General features: G+C 39.1%; 2 protein-coding genes across 2 annotated transcripts in view; both read left to right on the plus strand.

The window, feature by feature from the left end:
- The window catches only part of colgalt1b (collagen beta(1-O)galactosyltransferase 1b), a 31,531-nt gene extending 25,064 nt beyond the window's left edge, over positions 1-6,467 (plus strand). The window contains exons 7-12 of the mRNA XM_036557756.1: positions 1,178-1,254; positions 1,379-1,485; positions 2,080-2,212; positions 3,356-3,483; positions 5,156-5,362; positions 5,708-6,467. Of these exons, the coding sequence (XP_036413649.1) occupies positions 1,178-1,254; positions 1,379-1,485; positions 2,080-2,212; positions 3,356-3,483; positions 5,156-5,362; positions 5,708-5,975 (920 nt within the window). The 3' untranslated portion in view covers positions 5,976-6,467. The remainder of the gene's footprint in view (positions 1-1,177; positions 1,255-1,378; positions 1,486-2,079; positions 2,213-3,355; positions 3,484-5,155; positions 5,363-5,707) is intronic.
- A 9,029-nt stretch (positions 6,468-15,496) lies between these two features.
- nxnl1 (nucleoredoxin like 1) lies at positions 15,497-20,161 on the plus strand. Its single transcript, XM_036557748.1, has 3 exons — positions 15,497-15,612; positions 17,002-17,335; positions 19,517-20,161. Exons 2-3 carry the CDS (start codon positions 17,010-17,012, stop codon positions 19,833-19,835), a joined length of 645 nt encoding a protein of 214 aa, XP_036413641.1. The 5' UTR covers positions 15,497-15,612; positions 17,002-17,009; the 3' UTR covers positions 19,836-20,161.
- Positions 20,162-21,332: the final 1,171 nt, after the last annotated feature.

Genomic DNA, 21,332 nt, shown 5'->3' on the forward strand with positions numbered 1-21,332 from the left:
GTATGGAATGATGTTGTTGGTAAAATAGCAGTAAATATGAACAAATATGATTTTTAAACTCTTCAGACGTCTGGTTCCATTCACCACCACTGTGAACAATTCTGACTCGATAAGTTTCTCTAGAGTGGAGCTTTAAACATGTAACCACTCTGAATTAAGAAGTTTTACGTCTTAACTGTTTAATTATGCAGAAATCTAGAAAGAAATGTGGGATTCACTCGCAGAAATAACTCAAAGTCAAAGAAGCCAGTGTTGCTAACAGTGAATGAAAATGAACGGCCAGCAGTAATCATTATGCAAAGACATTGTGATAATTGATGCCTGCTACCTTCCATCCATTGTTTAGTCAACCTATTGCTTTAATCTAAAAAATATATGTAGTCCATCTGTTTCTCTGCATACTTCGTTAGCCCCCTTTTACCCTGTTCTTCAGTTGTCAGGACCCCCATGGACCCCCACAGAACAGGTACTATTTGGGTGGTGGATCATTCTCAGCACTGCAGTAACACTGACGTGGTGGTCGTGTGTTAGTGTGTGTTGTGCTGGTCTGAGTGGATCAGTCACAGCAGTGCTGCTGGAGTTTTTAAACACCTCAGTGTCACTGCTGGACTGAGAATAGTCCACCAACCAAAAATATCCAGCCAAACAGCGTCCTGTGGGCAGCGTCCTGTGACCACTGATGAAGGACTAGAGGATGACCAACACAAACTGTGCAGCAGCAGATGAGCTATCGTCTCTGACTTTACATCTACAAGGTGGACTGACAAGGTAGGAGTGTCTAATAGAGTGGACAGTGAGTGGACACAGTGTTTAAAAACTCCAGCAGCAGTGCTGTGTCTGATCCACTCATACCAGCACAACACACACTAACACACCACCACCACGTCAGTGTTACTGCAGTGCTGAGAATGATCCACCACCCAAATAATACCTGCTCTGCGAGGGTCCATGGGGGTTCTGACCACTGAAGAACAGGGTAAAAGGGGGCTAACAAAGTATCAGAGAAACAGATGGACTACAGTCTGTAACTGTAGAACTACAAAGTGCACCTATATAGTAAGTGGAGCTGATAAAATGGACAATGAAAGTAGAAACAAGGAGGTGAAGTGTTTTACATAAAATCTCTCTCTCTCTCTCTCTCTCTCTCTCTCTCTCTCTCTCTCTCTCTCTCTCTCAGTGCGTGGTCCTCCGTTGGAGCCCTCCATGTATCTTTCTCTTCCTGCTAAGCAGCCTGACAAAATGGGCTTTGATGAGGTGAAAACTTCAGCTTCTGTCACATTAAAGGAACTGTTCACACACAGTTATGATGCAGTAAATATGGCAGTTTATGTTGGTTCTAATAGGGCTGAATGTTTAGCTTCATTTCCTTGATGTGCAGATATTCATGATAAACCTGGTGAGACGGCAAGACCGTAGAGAGAGGATGCTGAGGACTCTGTGGGAGCAAGACATCACCTGCAAGATCGTAAACGCAGTGGACGGCAAGTATGTCCAACACACACCTGCTACATTTAGTTTCTCACCACTGTGCTGTTGACACAGACTGTATGAGATTCTGTGTAGGATGTTTCACAGCCTCTTGTGACGTTTCTCTGCTCGCTCTCTCACTCACTCACTCACTCACTCACTCCCTCTGTCAAATTCAAATTTACACTCATGCAAATATCTTTAAAGATAAACTGTAGAACAGACTCAGTTTATATCCCAATACCTACATTTAGAGTCGGTTATTCATTCAGCCTAATGACAAACTGTAGAACAGACTCAGTTTATATCACAATACCTACATTTAGAGTCGGTTATTCATTCAGCCTAATGAGAAACTGTAGAACAGACTCAGTTTTATCCCATACCTACATTTAGTCGTTATTCATCCCACTGTAGACCTCAGTTTATATCCCACACCTACATTTAGAGTCAGTTATTCATTCAACCTAATGAGAAACTGTAGAACAAACTCAGTCTATATCACAATACCTACATTTAGAGTCGGTTATTCATTCAGCCTAATGAGAAACTGCAGAACAGACTACTAACAGTGATATTAATACTGAAGAAAGGATAATGTTTCTTCCTCAGGGCATTGAACGCGAGTCAGATCCGTGCTCTGGGTATAGACATGTTGCCAGGATACAGTGACCCGTACCACGGCCGGCCGCTCACTAAAGGAGAGCTGGGCTGCTTCCTGTCCCACTATAACATCTGGAACGAGGTGTGTGTAATAATAAGCCATTTGCATTTGTGGCATTAGAAAAAAAAAATTGTGGATTATTGTTTAGCTATTAAAGACGTGCTTGTGCTGTAGATCTGCAGATAACTTGACAAAAGTGGCTGATGTGTCTCACTAAGCCAAATGGACAGATCTAAGCTGGGCTGTATATGGAGATACAGTCCTGTGCAAAAGTTTTGGCACCTCAGTCAAATTAGATTCTGTTAAATTGTTGAAGAATTATGTTGTCTTGTTCGTCTCTACAAAGAGATGAAACACTTAATTATGGCATTTTTCTTCATATTTTAGTGCACAATTTGTATTTATCTGCTGAATTTAACATATTGCTAAAAATAGAAGATAAAATCTGAACTTTTTTTAAACAGTCCACATTTTTTAAAAAATAGTAGGTGTATTTCTTCATTGTAACTTGGAAAATCAAAACATAATCTGACCAGAAGTGCACAAACTTTAATCTAGCAAATCTATACCTGCCCATATAGATAATCATCTTGTACATCTTCTACCATATCTTGTATAATCTAGAATATACATATGTACAGATAAGTGTTCAGTACCTATTTTGCTGTTACAGTTTTGGCATATTTGAATAAACAGTGGCCTGTTCAGGTCGTGGCAAAACATTAAGTAAAAATGAAATAAAAACACAGCTGGCCCACAGATTTGCTGAGATTTTTATATATGGCCATATTAGTGGCTGAGTTTGACACCCCTAGTCTGTGTGTATATGTTTTTTTGTGGCATAACAATAAATGTGATTTGATTTTGCATAAGGGCTGTTTTAAACAGACAGATGGTAACTGTGTACAGTGTGAAGTTAAGCGGATGTGAGTTATCGTTCTGATGGTCAACTGATGTTAAATCATGCCTCAGATGCAAAGATAAATGACTAAATGAATGAATTAGCTGCAATAAACAAATATTAAACCTTCAGTGCTTTCATTCTTTATCCATAAGAGTACAGAGTACTCTCTTTTTAGGCTATTGCAGTGCTGTTTGTTTAAGAATGGATGTTCACATAGCAGAAATGGTTGAGATGTGAATCCCTAGTGTAGTTGCCCATGATTAGTCAGTCACAGCTGGGGTTTTGGTGATGGATGATGATCGGTAGTCTGTGTGCTGTAGATTGTAGAGCGAGGTCTGAAGGTCTCTCTGGTGATCGAGGATGATCTGCGCTTTGAGATTTTCTTCAAGAGGCGTCTTCAGAACCTGATGCAGGAAGTGGAAGCGGAGGGACTGGACTGGGACTTGATGTGAGTAAACACACACACACACACACACACACACACACACACACACACACACACACACACCCCTAAGAGCTGACGTAAGTATGACACTGCTGCCCTAAAGCTGGGTTACCTCATACTAACACTTGACCGCTCAGCTGCCTCTGGAGCCTTCAGAGTCCTTAACCTGACCAGAGGCTTCAGTGTGAAACATTCATTTACACTTTTTTAAAATGGCTAAATCTGTGACTGCCTCATCGGTCTGTCATATGTGAAATGATCAGTTGCATTCAAGCACATATTTGTAAACCTGTAATGTTTTTTAAGACCTAAGGGTTCTTTAAGGGTTCTCAAATGAACATTTATCACTCATAACTATAGAACTTTACAGATTGGCTGCATAGTAGATGCTTTATCATTTATAGTTGTTACTAAATAATTCATACCGGTTACTGAGTAATCATGGTTAATGCTGAATAATTCATGGCAGACTCAAATAATTCATAGTAGATACTGAATAATTCAAAAGAGGAACTGAACAATTCATAGTAGATACTGAATCGTTTATAGTAGATACTGAATAATTCATAGTGGTTCCTAAATAATTCATAGTAGATATTGAATTCATAGTGGTTACTGAACAATTCATAGTAGATACTGATCATTTATAGTAGATACTGAATAATTCATCGTGGTTCGTAAATAATTCATAGTAGATATTGAATTCATAGTGGTTACTGAATAATTCATAGTGGTTCCTAAATAATTCATAGCGGTTACTGAGTAATTCATAGTGGTTACTGAGTAATTCATAGTAGATACTGAATAATTGATAGTAGTTACTTAATATTTCATAACACTTAATGAAGAATCATAGTAGATAGTGAATAATTCATAGTGATTAATGTAATATTCCATAGTAAGCTGAAAAATATACAGTCGTTACTGAATAATTAATAGCAGATACTGAATAATAAGCCTCAAAACATTAACTGAAGAGTAAGAAGTGGTTCTTTCTATTGTTTTGCTAAAAAAATTATAAGCAATTTTACAAACATAATATATTTAATTATGTAAAGAATTACCTTTACATTCTGTACTGACAGGTTGTTTTCAACATCAAAAATGTAAAGGATGGTTTCTGTTTCTGCAAAAATTCATATACCTGCAAAACGAGACACAACAGTAACTATAGCCCATTTTTTTCAAAATAACTTTTATGAATATGATTTAAATTCCAAGCAAACTAAAATATCTCCTCTTCTGCGTACAAACACAGATATAGTTTGGACTATAAGTTCAGAATCTGCACTTTCCACACTTTCCTCCTCTCAGTGTTTGAATGTGTTACGAGTCAGAAATAATGAATATAAATTCATATGCTGAGAGTCTGTAACTCGTATGGCTTTTCTCAGTACAAACATCTGATTTTCAACTATAAATACATGTAATTTGTAATCTTCAAACAGCACAGAGAGAAAGTTAAAGAACAGAGGATGATATCTAAACCTACAACAAAAGAACTTGTTTTATCTCCTGTCACATATTGCAGCATGTAATTATGCTTAATTACAAACCAGAGGATAATGAGAGGAGTAGAATCAGGGATGAAATAATGGAACATAAAGAACTTACCCTTTTCTTTTTTTCTTTCTTTTTTGTAATTTGTTTTTTGTTTTCTGACACACGTGGACAGTTATATTGGGAGGAAGAGGATGCAGGTGGACCATCCGGAAAAATCTGTGCCCAACATCCACAACCTGGTGGAGGCTGACTATTCCTATTGGACGCTGGGCTACATGATCTCATTACAAGGCGCTAAGAAGCTGTTGAGGGCGGAGCCTCTGAAGAAGATGCTTCCAGTCGACGAGTTCCTACCAGTGATGTACAACAAGCACCCAGTGTAAGAGTTTCAATATCAAACATTGTTATTTTCAGGATAGTTCACTGGCCACTTTATTAGGAACGCCTACCTTGTGCTTCCACTCACTGGCCACTTTATTAGAAACGCCTACCTTCTGCTTCCACTCACTGGCCACTTTATTAGAAACACCCACCTCGTGCTTCCACTCACTGGCCACGTTATTAGAAACGCCTACCTTCTGCTTCCACTTACTGGCCACTTTATTAGAAACACCTACCTTGTGCTTCCACTCACTGGCCACTTCATTAGAAACACCTACCTTGTGCTTCCACTCACTGGCCACTACATGCTAAAACCTAACCCTCTCTCTGTTTCTCTCTCCAGGGAGGACTACATGTCCCACTTTGAGCCGAGAGATCTTCAGGCGTTCTCGGCCGAGCCCTTGCTGGTCTTCCCCACTCACTACACGGGTGACCCCGGCTACATCAGCGACACAGAGACGTCCACGGTGTGGGATAATGAGACGCTACGGACGGACTGGGACAGGGCACGCTCCCGCAAAACCCTCGAACAGGAGGAGCTCAGCTCCGAGGCCCAGAACACGGACGTCCTGCAGTCAGCGCTGGACAGCACAGCCAGGGATGAGCTCTAAGAGCCAGGGACTAAACTGGGACTGGGGGGTTAGTGAGTAATTTATAAGTGTCAGTTATTCGGTAACTACTCTAAAACGAATGTGTGTGAGAGCGAGGAGCTGAGGCGTGGGACAGTGTGTCGTATGGGGTCCACAGTTCAGTTCCTCGCTCTCATAAGCAGGTAACTTCACACAGTAGGTTCATAGCAGCTGCTTCAATCTTCTTTTGAATTTCAAACTGTGGATTTAACTGGCCGACAGACACACTAATGCTCAGTGTTGATGACCTTTTACAGCCTGGCAAACGAACATTCTCTTATTCCTGAGTTTTAGGAGGTTTTAGGGAGTCTCCCCCTACTGGACAGTGTGTGTTGGGGGCAGTCAAAGAAATACACTATATTCTGTTTTAAGCAATATAAATGAGGTAAGCATGTACACTCTTTAAGATGGTTCTTCAAGGGTTCTTTAGTAAAGAAAATAGTTCTGTATAGAGCCATGAACACTGAAGGAACCATGTGTTTGCCTAAATGGTTCTTTGCATGGTGAAATACTTCTTCAGATTGATGGAGAATGTACTGTAGATGGTTCTATGTAGAACCTTTTTGAAAATGGTTCTATATTGCACCAAAAAGGGTTCTTCTATTGTTACGATGTCAAGCTTGTAACAATAGAAGAACCCTTTTGGGTGCTATATAGAACCCTTTTCAAAAAGATTCTATATAGAACCGTTTATTCATGCAGTTTCCATCAATTCTTGAAGGTTCCTTTCATAATGTGAAGAACCCTTTTATCATGCAAAGGGCTCTTTGAGTGTTCATGGTTCTATATAGACCCATTTTCTTTACTAAAGAGCCCTTGAATAACCTTTTTTAAGAGTGTAGAGACCAAAAGTATTAAATGGGGTGGGCTTATGGTGGGAGTTTACTAGGTAACTGGGTAAGATTTACTGGGAGAGATGGGACCAAAATTAAAGAGGAAGAAATACAGGACAGTGTTTTATTAGTTTGTAAGTAATATAGTGTTGATATTAAAATACATAACTACACTTCTATTGTTGCTGCAGGCATCCAGTGAGAGTTGAAGAGTCGCGATGTTGCAGTAGAACTTTAAAGTCTTCACTCTTTGTACAGCAGATCTGAACTAACTGAACATCCAGCACTAAAAAACTGCAATCTACATGTTTTGAGGCTCTCTGTGGAACCCTTCTGGTTCTCAGCTGTACGGAAGTCCAGAGAGGCCATGAGGTAGTTACAGTTTTCTGAATTATGTTTGGGTAGCGAGTTAATTATCTCGAGATAACAAAAGTTGTGATCTTAAAATAACAAGATGACAACTTTTATCTTAGATAACAAGTTAATTATCTTGGGATCTCAAGATGTTATGTTGAGAGAACAAGTCAACTATCTTGATCTCGATAACAAATTTGTTTACAAAGTTAATATCTCGAGATAATGAGTTAAGTATCTTATCTCAAGATAACAAAGGTTGTGGTCTCAAGATAACAACTTGACCTTGAAATAAGTATCTCATATTATCACATTAATGGATGTTATCTCCATTAAGTTGTTATCTTGAGAATGAGTAAACTATCTTGTGATCTGAAGATAACCAATTTTTCTTGAGATAATAAGTTAATTATCTTGGGATCTCAAGAAAAAGTTATGTTAAGATAACAAGTTAATTATCTTGATCTCAAGATAAAAGTTGTCTTGAGATAACGAGTAAATTTTCTTGTGATTTTGAAGATTAGGTTGTTGCCCTGAGATAACGAGTTAATTATCTTGTTATCTCAAGATAACAAAGTTGTTGCCTTGAGATCACAAGATAATTAATTTGTTATTTCAAGATAACATTCCAGGAAATTATAGCAACAGCTCCGTATGGTTGCCTTTCAGAAAGGATCCTGTTTTGCTAAGTGAGATGTGCGAGTGTGAAGAACCTTTTTAAAATTTGAAGAACCACGTAATGTCTAGTAGGTTTTTCCTACAAGCACAAGAACCATTTGGGAAAAGCATGAGCTGCTTTTATGTATTCATTCGCGAACACATTTGTGCTGCTTGAAACACAAAAAAAAACAAACAGTTGCAGTTTGATCAGCGTTACTATACAGAACTGATTCAGACACGTATCAGATCTTTATATATGGTGTTAAGATGGAATATTTCTCGGGGCACAAGATGATTTTTGCCTTGTGATCATAGTTACTGCGAGTGAGATCGAGGGTTGGCCTGAAATACTTGACTGACAGCTCAGGCATGCTTATAAATTATAATGGTTACTTTTCATCTTGGGAGAAAGAAAATGTTTTGTTCTTCAGAACTTGGTCTTCCAGTGCTACCGTAACATGGTTTTTAATGTATATACTGAATTGCCAAATGTACTGAAACACCTAAATATTAAAAAAAGCAAAAGATGTGCAGCATGAATCAACTTCAGGAAGAACCTTTAACTCATGTTATCATTTCAGTGTGCCTTGAACGAAGCCTTGGCATCGGAGAGGAGGTCGTTTGGACATTTGTGACCCTGTACTTTCACTCGTTTGACTATAAAACACAAAGTCCGCGTGTGAAACGTTCTTTGGAGATGTTTTCTGCTAAGCTAAGATGTTTTCGTAGTTTTTTGTGACCCAGATCAGCTGACGGTGGCGTCTTCTGCCCTCTGATTGTGTAAAATATCCCTGCTTGCAGATTGACTAATTTATTGCTCGTTCCGCTAAACCAGATTAATCACCATCGCTGTAAATATGGAATCGATAGTAACAGTGTTGACTGATTGCCAAGTAGAGCCAGAAGTGCTCCACCTGCTGGCCAGTGTGCACAAGTGAAAGGCCACAGAGGGAGACTACTTCTTTTTCTTTCTTTTTAAATCATGTTCTCATCTTCTTTTTATCTTATGTTAAGATTGTATTGGAGGGTAGAGCAATAAAATGTTCAATGTTTGATGTTTTTCACCGAATTTTAAGAATTGTTTTTCTTCGTTTTGGGCTAAATTGTAAATCCTGAAAAATGAGAGCAGTAACTGAATAGATTGCCGATTAAAACAGATCCTCCCTTTATTTTCACACCTGTCACTTTCATTTTGTCACTTTCGTCATTGAATATTTATCAAGACGTGCCTTTATACCAAACAATAAAGCAAAAAGTGTTTCTTAAATATGGTTTTTGATCTTTTTTTCCCTATCAAGTAAACCCTGTTCTGAATATTTGCCGCTATAAATAACTTATCTGCCATTTAGCCATAATAGTTTATACTGATACAGCTGTGGCTAATGCATTAATGAATGATACAATTTGAATTATTAACCATTTAATTTACATACAAATAATATAAAAACACTGTGCATGCTTGTCATAAATATATTTGTGTAATTAGACAATGTATTGTTATAAATACATTCACAGCTTTGTAACAGGGGTCCAATTAATGATTATTAATGGTTGAAAAGTACTTATTAACCAACTAATAATGATTAACTAAGTATAAAGGAAAGGTTTATCCATCACAGTAGCAAGATAGTAAATACTCAATTATTTAAAACTAGACAGGCAATTCAAACATTATAAAATGATTTTATGTAACTAAATGCTTAATACTAAGATACATAATCTGAGTTATGAGTATAAAACAACATTTTTAACAAACTATAATGATTAGATTTCTACAATTCAAAATGATTGACACTAATGGTTAATAATTCCAATGTTACCATTTATTAATGCATATGGAACTATTATAAAACTATTAACAATCCATTAGGTATTGATTAGGTTGCTGTTTGTTAGGACCTGACGTTGTAAAGTGTTACAGAATCTTTTTTTAGCCTATCAAGGCTGTCAGACCAAAACCTTGTATCTCCAAAATGGTAACTTTACAGGAGAAGGAAAAAACCTGCTTTACTTTTAATGTAAGTCAATGGAACCAGACTTTTTTCCTAGTAATTTTGAGCTGTTTTGGTCTATTCGTTATGAAATTTACACATAACGTAAAGGACAGTTGGTATTTTCAAATTATGTCAAAAACTGAAAAACGATAAAAATGGACATTTCGGTCCGACAGCAGTGATATTCTAAAATAAGGTAGAAAGAAGCCTTATTGGTTTACGCAGCAAGGCAGATGGGAAACAGCACTGATTTTTAAAATGTAAAACCCATAATTAGAGAAGAGACTCGAATGCAGCTTATGATTTCTCCCGTCTTAAACTTTATAGCATGTTATAATTTTACTTGCTACTTCTTTTAGGCACACACTGTAAATCTGCATGCTGTCTGTGTGTGTATTATAGAGTTGGCTGACTACAGACAGAAGTTTATATTTTTACAGCGTGTAATTTTTCTCTTGAAGCTTCTCCAATCCGGAATCTGACACATCCAGCCCAAGATATAAAACATGATATGATCTTAATGTTGCTCAAGCTGTAGCCTCAGGCAGCGCGTGTTCATCCGTCTTGCCTCGTGTGTGATACGCTTTCCTCACTTCGTGTCGTGTCTCTCATTACCAGTAACTGGGGTGATAATTAGTGAGCTAAAGTTAAACAGGCCACAACACACAGGCACCATGTTTTAGCCCTGTGTGAGTGGATGAGGGCCAGGAAGTCTGTTCATGCAGATATGAATGTGCAGAGACCACTAATAAGCATATGTGCTCTATGTTAGTTAGTCAAGTCAAGTCAAGTCCTTGAGAGGAACCAAGACAAAGTTTATTTATGTAGCGCTTTTTACGACAGGTGTTGTCACAAAGCAGATTTACAGAAAAATCCAGGTCCGAGCCCCCATGAGCGTCGCCAATGGCGACAGTGGCAAGATAAACTCCCTAAGAGCAAGAGGAAACCTTGAGAGGAACCAAGACTCAAAAGGGGAACCCATCCTCCTCTGGTCGACACCAGATAGCAAACAGCATTAGTTTAAAATACAGAATACAAAACGGGGAAAACAGGTGGACCATTAATTAACAATTAATTAACAATGGTTAATTAGATAGTTTGAGTTTATGCAGCAGCAGCAAGAGGGTCAGTTCATGAAGGTGAGGTTTGCACAGCTTTGTATAGCATGAAGCTCCATGGTAGTCAAACAGGCCCAGAAGGCTGGCGAGCAGTGGGCACTCAATTAAGGCAGAAGAAGCAACAGCATCAGACGCACAGGATGGGCAGCTGTTTAACTCAGCGAAGAAAGGAAAAACACACAGAGAGTCGGTTCTTAGGGAGTCAGTTAGGGATAGAAGGACAATGTGTTATGTACTATGTGGCTAAGAGTCTGAAAATCTGACCTTCACACCTGTATGAGCTTGGTGGACATCCCTTTCCAAAACCACTGGCGCTAATAAGGAGCCCCCTCCCCTGGCATTTCGGCCTCCACAAGATTTTGGAGTGTATCTATGTGAATTTGTGCCCATTCAATCAAAAGAGCATTTGTGAGGTCAGACACTGATGTTGGATGAGAGGGTCTGGCTCACAATCTACATTCCAGTTTATCCTAAAGGTGTTCAGTGGGGTTGAGGTCAGGGCTCTGTGCAGGCCACTGGAGTTCCTCCACACCGAACTGGTCACTCCATGTCTTTATAGAGCTGCTTTGTGCACAGGGGCTCAGTCATGCTGGAACAGGAAAGGCTCTTCCCCAAACTGTTCCCACAAAGCTGGAAGCAGATAACTGTGTAAAATGCTGCAGCATCAACATCACCCTTCACTGGAACTAAGGGGGCTGAAAAACAGCCCCAGCCCATCATCCCTCCTCCACCAAACTTTACTGTTGGCTCTGCATTCCGGTAGATAATGTTCTCCTGACATCCACCAAACCCAGATTCATCATCAGACTGACAGATAGTGAAGCTGATTCATCACTCCAGAGAACACGTTTCACTGTTCCAGAGTCCAGTGGTGGTGCTTTACACCACTCCAGCCGACGTTTGGCATTGAGCATAGTGATCTTAGGCTTGTGTGCAGCTGCTCAGCCATGAAAACCCATTTCATGAAGCTCCTGAAGCACAGTTCTTGTGCTGATGTGGCTTCCAGAGGCTGGAACTCTGTAGTAAGTGATAAAACAGATGGTAGGGAACAGAAGGTTAGCACTCAGCAGCCCCACTCTGTGAGTTTGCGTGGTCTACTGCTTCGTGGCTGAGCTACTGTTGGTCCTAGACAAATCAGTTTCACAATAATAGCACTTACAGTTGAGTGGGGCAGATTTAGCAGGACAGAAATTTCACAAACCGACTTGTGGTGGCATCATAACAGTCATGGTCAAGGTCACTGAGCTTTTCAGTGCGACCTGTTCTACTGCTACTGTTTGTATATGGAGATTGCATGGCTTTGTGCTTGTGAGGCGGAAACTGAACTCAATATGTAGAAGGGTGTCCACATACTTCTGGCCATATTATGTAGCATTAGTAGTAAGTGTAGGAAAGTGTAGAAAATAATATTAAATTATATATGTTTGTGACAATAGCCCTACACTTGGGCAGGCTAGCAAGTGTCAGCTGGCCCCTCCCACATCAGGACACAACACTGGGTTTACTTCATTTTTGCCAGTTAGCCATTACTTATCATTGGCTTTCAAGTCATATATCAACATATTGTTGCTGTGATGCAAAAACTTTGTACTTACATTTTTGCCATTTTGTAACTTTTTTGCATAATTTGAAAACCACACTGTGTTAAAATTTCATGATGAACAGACCAACAGAAACAGTCCAGAATTACTTAAAAGATCTGGTTCCATTAACACCCATTAGAAGTTAAGAATGTTTTTCCTTCTCGTGTACTGTTACCTTTTTGGAGGTTTTGTTCTGACAGCTACAATAGGTTGGTTTATCTATCTGTATATTTTGGACACTGGCACGTTCATCGAGCCGTCAATGTGTGCCTGTGCGTTTAACAGTGGTGGACAGTAAATAAGTAAATGTAATTCGTTACTGTACTTAAGTAGTTTTTTGTGTATCTGTACTTTACTGAAGTTTTTCCATTTTGGGTGACTTTTTACTTCTTACTCCACTACATTATGAGAAATCTGTCATTCCTTTTGGCTTTTGTGTGCATAAAAATGTAACATGTCAAAATGAAAGAAGCGCAAAGCAAAAACACCAATCAGGGCACAGCGCTCACTTAGTTTTGAGCTTGTTTTGACCTGTTGGTCATACCGACCCAGTGCAAGCATATCCACACTATACTTAGGTCACTTTAGCAGGTAAAGCAGGATGGGGTTAATGCAAACACTGACTGACGATTACACATCAAAGAATTAGTGAACAGATATAACATATTGCTCTCGACTTTGTGGGTAAATAGACCACAATATAGAAATATGTACACATATGCAGTTGTGACTGACGTGTCTTTTTTCTGAATTTATACAAACACTATTTCATTTTATAGTGAATTTGTTTTTGCTAGTTTATGTTTATGAACAGAGACCTACAGATGCAGTTTAGTAAAGGAAACTCATTTGTGAACCTGAGTTCAAAGATTTTATTAAACTTAAACTTGTAAATAAGTTGCAAATAAATCCTAAACCGAAACTTTGCTTCTTATTTCAGAGCCACTCAGTTCTACCTAATGGAAACTGTTTGCCTTCAGTGTTTTGTCCTTATGATAATTTTAAGAGACTAATTAATGACATTCTATTAAAAGTATTTTCTCCTAAAATGAGTTAATAAAGCAAGAGATAAAGCTTGTTATAAAAATGATAATAGGACATTAGAGCCATAATTAATACTTTAGTTCTTTCACTTTTGATACTTAAGTACATTTGAGGGAAAATACTTTTGTGCTTTTATTCCAGTGGAGGTCTAAAGGGAGGAACTTCTACTTTTACTGCAGTAATATTTTACCTTGGGCATCTCTACTTTAACTCAAGTACATGGTTTGTGTGCTTCGCCCACCGCTGGCGTTTAAGGCCTGACTAGTCGTGTTTTCACCTTTTATTAATCCTCCTCATCTCTCCTTGCCCCCCTCCCTTCTAGCTCACTCACTCACTCTCACTATCCCTATATTGGATTAAGGCCCAGGGGTATTTTTGGCCAAGGCAGCTTACAGGATCTTTGACAACCCTCCCCGCAATCCTTTAACAAAGCAAATTCTGAAAGCTACTCTCTTGCTGTGAGAGAGAGGGAGTGCGATCCCAACAGAGACACAAACAACAAGATGGATTTTCACTGCGCTTCATTTTTAATCTGAAATATGTTCAAAAATGACTGTTTTTATCATCCACACTCAATTTATGCTTCTAATGGAGGAATAAAGGGGTCAATCTGCACCATTTTCCCCACCTTAAATGAATCAAATGTAGTCAATCAGCTAAGACATGTTTGGTGTCTGAAGTTGCTCCTTAGTTTAGTACTGGAGCTATGAGGCTAATGTGGCTAACAGGTGTAAGAAACTCCACAAAACCACATAATCAAGTCTGTCAGAGATACTGAACAGCTCCACACACTTTGAGGTGAGTGTGAGATGATTTAGTCATGCAATTAGCACGATGCTAATCTGTAGGGCATTAGCTTTCATTACTTATTAGCTAGGCTGCATTAGCCTGATTGCTCCTGGAAGTGATCATTCCTCACTCTTAAAAATAAAGGTACGCTCCTAAAAAAGATGGTTCTTCAAGGGTTCTTTAGTAAAGAGGGTTCTGTATAGAACCACAAACACTCAAAGAACCCTTTGCATGATTGCATTGTGAAAAGGTTCTTCAGAATGTGCTGTAGATGCTTCTATATAGCACCAAGAATGGTTCTTCTATTGCTATGATGTCTTGGTGCTTTATAGAACTCTCTTCAAAAGGGTTCTATATGAACCATCTACAACACATTCTCCATCATAGAACACTTTCACGATGTAAAGAACTCTTTAATCAAGCAAAGGGTTATACGAGCGTTCGTGGTTCTATATAGAACCATTTTCTTTACTAAAGAACCAATGAAGAGCCATCTTTTTTAATGTGTGTACCAAAAGGGGTTTTAGAAGAACCATTTTTGTTCCTTCTTGCACCGTGTTGTTCCTGGAGGAACGTAATTTCACTCCACTGTGTACTTGTGCATAGATGGAATGACAATAAAAGCCTCTTGACTTGACTTGACTCTTGTAAGTCATAGGAAATGTCTTGGAAAATGAGGGTCTTCCTAGAACTTTTACATTGTTGAAACAAAGTTTCTCACACATAAAAATGCCTCTCTGAAGAACCATCCAATAAAAGGTAGAACCTACAATTGTTCTACTATGTTACTACACTAGCAATCCTTTTTGGCGCCTTAATTAATAAGAGCGCTGAGATAAAATGCTCTGTTTTTCTAGTCAGATTTTCCTGTCTGTCACTGGGCCAGACACTTCAGGAAATAGGATTAGCTGGACAGTTTAGTGGTCAGAGAACAGTGTCCGAGAGTGCAGAGGTGGCGGTTCTTTCACTGTCCTTACACACACACACATGCTGGTGCTGGATAACACTCAACTCTGTCTGCTGCCCGGATTTACCCTCTTAATCTCCAACGGCACAGGCGTTTGGAGGGGCGGACGCCAGAGCGCCTTCAGCATCAGAGCTCGTAAGCAGCCAGGCAAGGAAACGCCAGCCCTTTCCTGCAGCTGTGACGACGGGTTCTCCCAAGCTTCACAAGTACATCAGAGCTTCAGCCCAAAAGGTGAACCCAAAAACTTCCTCGGAATTTCAGCGCGAAAAGTGAGAGGGTGAGAGCTGCACCCATAATCCATTCTGTGGACTATTTCAGCCGTGCTTATCGGGGCTGCGGCTAAGTGCTTTTTGTGAATAAGATTACTGTCGGAGCTTGTTTTGCTGAGAGAAACTGTAAACATGACAGGGCCTTATTTACCTGGGATGTGTACAGAATGTGCTGCAGTATGTAGCTTTATTGCTCTATTACAGGGGTGTCCAGCCTTACCCACAAAGGGCTGGTGTGGCCAGGTTTTTTTACTCCAAACAAGCTGGAGCTCACCTGATTCCACTTGTTTCATCAGTTGGTCTTCAAACATTTTATCAGGTGACCTCCTGCTTTGTTGGAGTGAAAACCTGCAGCCACACCGGCCTCAGCACATAAGACTGGACACCCCTGCTCTATTATGTGCAAGCCACAGGCACTTTATTGCTTTAACCCCTTACACTTTAAAGGCCTATAATTCTGTCGTACTCTCATAACTACATAATTTACCCATTCGTTTTATAGTAGTTACTGAATAATTCATTGTAGATACTGAAAAATTCATAGTGATAATGAATAATTCATAGTAAATACTGAATAATCCATAGTTATAATTAATAATTGATAGTACTGTTTGTAGTACTGAGTAATTCAGTGATAATAAATAATAGTAGTTATTCAATATTAATTATAGACACCGCAGAATTCATAGTAGATACTGAATAACTCCGAGTAGATACTGAATTATTTATCATAGTTACTGAATAATTTCTTAGTAGTTGCTGAATAACTCATAGTAGATACTAAATAATTCATCACAGATAGTAATAATTCATAGTAGATACTGAATAATTCATTGTAGATACTCAATAATTAATAGTAGATACTAAATAATTCATGGTAGATACTAAATAATTCAGAGTAGATACTGAATGATTTATTACAGTTACTAATATGAATAATTCATAGTTGTTACTGAATATTTTTTTACTATATGTTTTACAGTAGTTACTGAATAATTTATAGAAGAAACTGAATAATTCATAGTAAAATAATTCATAGCAGAAACTGATTCACAGATAGGTGCTAAGTGCTCATGGGTCTTAGAATTAACTCACACCAGCAGTTGATAATTGACATGCACCATTAAAGAACAATACAGAAAAGTTATCTGTGCAAACAAACTAAAATTTGTGCAAACATATATGTAGGAATTTGATTGCATGTGGCATGTGGGCTGGATTTGGGAAAAAAGCTGAAAACACATATGTTCAGTGCCTAGACACTTATCAGTGGATTGTCTGGGAACTTTACCTTTTGCCTTCCTGCTGGTACTCTGGTTGAAAAAATGACAAAAAGATCCTGTCACACATCATATTTACAGACTTTGGGGTTCTTATGTCTCCTGTTGTCTTAGCAGAACTTGCCATGGTAGACCTCTTCTTGGGCAAAGTCCTGGTGAAGAACAACAAGGACAAGGATGAGCTGGACACGGAGCGCGAGATCATCCTGCGCCTCCAGAACCGGATCCTCATGCTGTTCTTCGGCTCGGGCGACTGTGAGAGATGTCAGGACTTTGCCCCCACACTCAAAGCCTTCTTCAAAAAACTGACAGATGAGTTTTACGTGGAGCGCTCGGCACAGCTGGTGCTGCTCTACATCTCTCTGGACACCTCAGAGGACCAGCAGGAGAAGTTCCTGAAGGAGCTGCCCAAACGCTGCTTGTTCCTGCCCTATGAGGACCCCTACAGGAAGTACGAGAACAATGCTTCACAATGTGTAGTTGATGGTTTCCAATCTTTGGTCATCATACAATGAAATGCAACCAGTGTAGTTGACGATTTCCAATCTTTGGTCATTATACAATGAAATGCAACCAATTATGGTTGGTTAAAATCGGGAATTACCTTCTTATTGGTTACTGGCTGGTACCTCCATATGTTCAAGGAGTTGGAAGGAATAGTTTGGTGAAAAAATCTAATTTGTACAGTTTTTTATCCAAATGTATTTAATTAGCCAAGACATGTTTGGCTTCTAAAGTGTCTGGTTTTGCACGTTTGCCTCAAACCATGTGGAGTTTTTTTGTTATCTCTAATAGACTTGTAATAGAATTGTATGACACACTGTTACCTATAAAGATGGACAAAAGTTATCCAAAATACAGGCTTCAAGGTGGCTGTTCGACTTGGCTGATCAACTACATTTGGGGCTTGGGAGAAAATTAAGAAACTATTTCTTTATTATATAATACATTATTATATAATAAATATTTCATGACCCATACTCAACTCCACATATTGAATTAAACACAGGGGAGCTCAGCCCTGATCCTGGAGATCTGATCTGCAGGGTTTAGTTCCACCTTATCACAGTAGTTACTTATAAAGCCAAACTATTGCTGAGTTCTCAGCAACGTCCTTAACAACTTTAATAGCATGTCCTTGGCACCATGCTCACATTCAGACACTCATGTTTTGGAGAAGAAAATTATAACATACTTTAAAGTTTACTGCTATAAAAAGGAGACGTATCTATTGCAAAAGTCATTGTGCTTTATTAACAAGCTGTTGTTGGCCACAGCCACACTGTACACAAGCAGAATTTTCTCACTCTAGCTTCGCTACATCTTATCCCTTAGGCATCAGCGCTACACTGATCCAGAGATATAAATGAAGAGACCAGTCACTGGTTACGATATGAATGCGAAAGCTTGTAAGATTCAGCAAGGCATCTGTTTGTTGAGAAAGTCCCGCCCTTTGATAAAAAGTGGAGAAGGGTCAACAATCTTACGGCGCTAGCGGGAAAAGCCCCCTTCGTTGTGGAGATCTGCACAAGTCCAGTAGCCAGAACAAGTCTGAAAACTCCATTTGTTGTGCATTATTAAGCCAAACATGACAAAATATTTATGAGGTTTTTCTCAGATTTTACCAGTGATGTCAAATGTGCTTTTGAAACTGTAATCTGATCTTCAGCTTAGAGTATTTTGGTCTCTCCCCTGTCAAAGAGATAGGAATCCACTCTTGTATGACTGAGAATAACTTTCAAAGAAGGTCGCCGAGTCAACAGACTTTCTTACTCTGTTAGAAATAAAGGTTCTGTGCAGGTACATTTTTCATTCATCAAGGTACAAACAATGTAAATGTTCCTTCAAAGGTACAACAGTGGTTTTAAGGTCTGATTGTGAACCTTAAATAAGCTTTTCCAGGTAAAAAGTACGTATTTGTAGCTTTTCATAACCGAATGTTTTAAAACAGAACGGTAAAATAAAAGCCTGGAGGCGAGACGGGGTGTGTGGAGTCAGTACAGCTTAGAAAATATAATTTCAGTGGATTGTGGTACAGTTATGTTCCCTGACTAAAGGTACCACCCCAGTGACAAGAGGGGCACTGCATCAGTGACAGTTTAGTACCTTTATTTCTCAGAGTGTATAAGAACTTTGACTGATCTCGGTTCTTTTTGAACTACAAGAAAACACAGCCAGTGGGCTAGTCTCGCCTTTACAACAAGAGTCCCTTTAGAATAACCCAGCAAATAAATGCTGCAGAACTAATAACCTGGCATTAACAAGCACATGTTTCTTGAACACTCTACAATACTTACTCGCTAATATGACCAAAAGTGTCAGGTTTGACTGAATTGTTGGCCTTCATATTTCCCTGGTTGTCTTTCAATGAAATATAACAGATACCTGAATATTGATTTCCGTACTCGAATACTGGCATCTTTAACGGTTAACCAGGTACTCATATTCCTAGATTTAACCCCAGTTTTGCTCTCTGATTATCTGTGGTTTTACAGGCATGTAGGCCTGTCTATTATGCCTGTTATGGTGTAAACATCACTGTAATGTTGGGGTATATTTCAGTGAGAGTTTATGCCTAGTACCTTTGCAGACTGTAGTCTTTTTCAGTTCATGTGTGGTTTCTCTGTCACAGGGAGCTGGGGGTGATGTTTGAGGTGGAGGACCTGCCCACGGTTGTGGTCCTGCGGCCCGACTGCTCGGTCCTGTCTCCGAACGCCGTGAAGGAAATCTCCACGCTCGGGCCGGACTGCTTCCGCAACTGGCAGGAAGGGGCTGAGCTCATCGACAGAAACTTCATGATGAACGAGGAGTTCGACGAGAGCAAAATGCGCAGCATGACGGACCCCATCCGCCGGCTCAAATACAAGGTGGAAGACAAGAAGAAAAAGAAGAAGAAGGACGACGATGGAGATGACGATGAGAACGATGGAGGTGGAGGGCCTTGGGGTTGAGACTGATGTGGCGACACTGCGCTCAGAAACTCAAATCTTGTTAATCAGCCACAGCTCAGTTTGGGATTGGCTGCCTGTCTTCGATTAGACCAGTTGATTGGTTAATTGATCTGCCAGAAATGCTTCTGTTCAACATTAGCATTAGCAGTCAGACATTAAGGGTTTACAATAAAATACAGCTAATACGAGGCTATAGGGAAATATAGCACTATGCTGGAGCAGAATATAAGAATAGGCCGACTGGACAAAGACTTATGAAAAGTGGTCAGAAACAGATTCCAGTGGCTGGCCTTTCCTGCAGATGTTTACGTGTAATATTACACACATTAGATCATACACACAAAACTTTAGAGTACATTGGCCTACACAACAACAAATGGTTGATAATTATTGCCACTGCATGAACCGATAGATTATGTATTTCGCTCTTTTCTTTTTTAAAAATCAGCAAATATAATTCTGAGTTTCTGCTGTTTTCTGTTCAGTGGGTTCCCCGAAATGTACAAGTTAACTTGATCAAATTTTCTAAGCACAGACCAATGTAGGATCATTTTTCTCAGTCAACTATTCACCCCTTAAGGCTGACTTCTCAGAGCTGTTGTTGCATTTATTTAATGTACAAACAATGTGATATAACAAAGCCAAAAATGTGTGGATGTGTGTCACAAACTGGACAAGAGAACTCATGAAAAGCAACATGTCACGCAACAGACATGTTTTATTGTTACTCTGATCAGACGAAATAAAAATAAACTCTTATCCGATCCGAACTACACTCTGAATGAGCTTGTGCACTCACTCTGCAAAATAATAGTACTAACTAATGATGAAAGGAGCCTCATGCATATTTTATACAGTGATAGGAAAAACAGTAGCACACAGAAAGCTCAGATTCTACACACTGGCTATGTTTAGATGCTAATCTGATTGAATTCATTCTGATTCTAGATTAAGACTGTGATATTTATATGCAGATCTACTCAACAATCTGATGAAAATCTTTATTTACATGCACAGTACAAGTAATCAGATATAAGATTACATGTGTACATAGAGAACTACTTAATGTGGATATTACAGAGCATCACATGAGTCCAGTCAGAGTGAGATGAGCAGAAATGTGTTAGCTGAGGTTTCAGTTGGCGCACTTCAGTTTTTAATTGCTTTAAAATTACGGTAGATTCAGGAAAATGTTCTTCACAAGTCCTTATTCAAGAAGCTCCGAGAGGAGGACGTCACATCCTGCAACGTTCTGAGACCATCCGTCCATCCTAGAACTATTTTAAGTCTTCTAAAGTTTGAAGCATGAACTTCATCTCCTCTGCAGACCAGTTACTACTCCTACCATGTTAAATGTTATAAAGTTTCACTATGAAGCGATGCACATGCAGAACGTACTTAAACTTTCCGATAGGGAATGTAATCAGATACAGGCGTTTACATGGCTATTATTCTTTTATTTAACAGATTATTTACCCACCTCATTCAGTCAGATAG

Source organism: Colossoma macropomum, unplaced genomic scaffold (genome assembly GCF_904425465.1).
Source record: "Colossoma macropomum unplaced genomic scaffold, Colossoma_macropomum, whole genome shotgun sequence".
Classification (NCBI taxonomy): domain Eukaryota; kingdom Metazoa; phylum Chordata; class Actinopteri; order Characiformes; family Serrasalmidae; genus Colossoma; species Colossoma macropomum.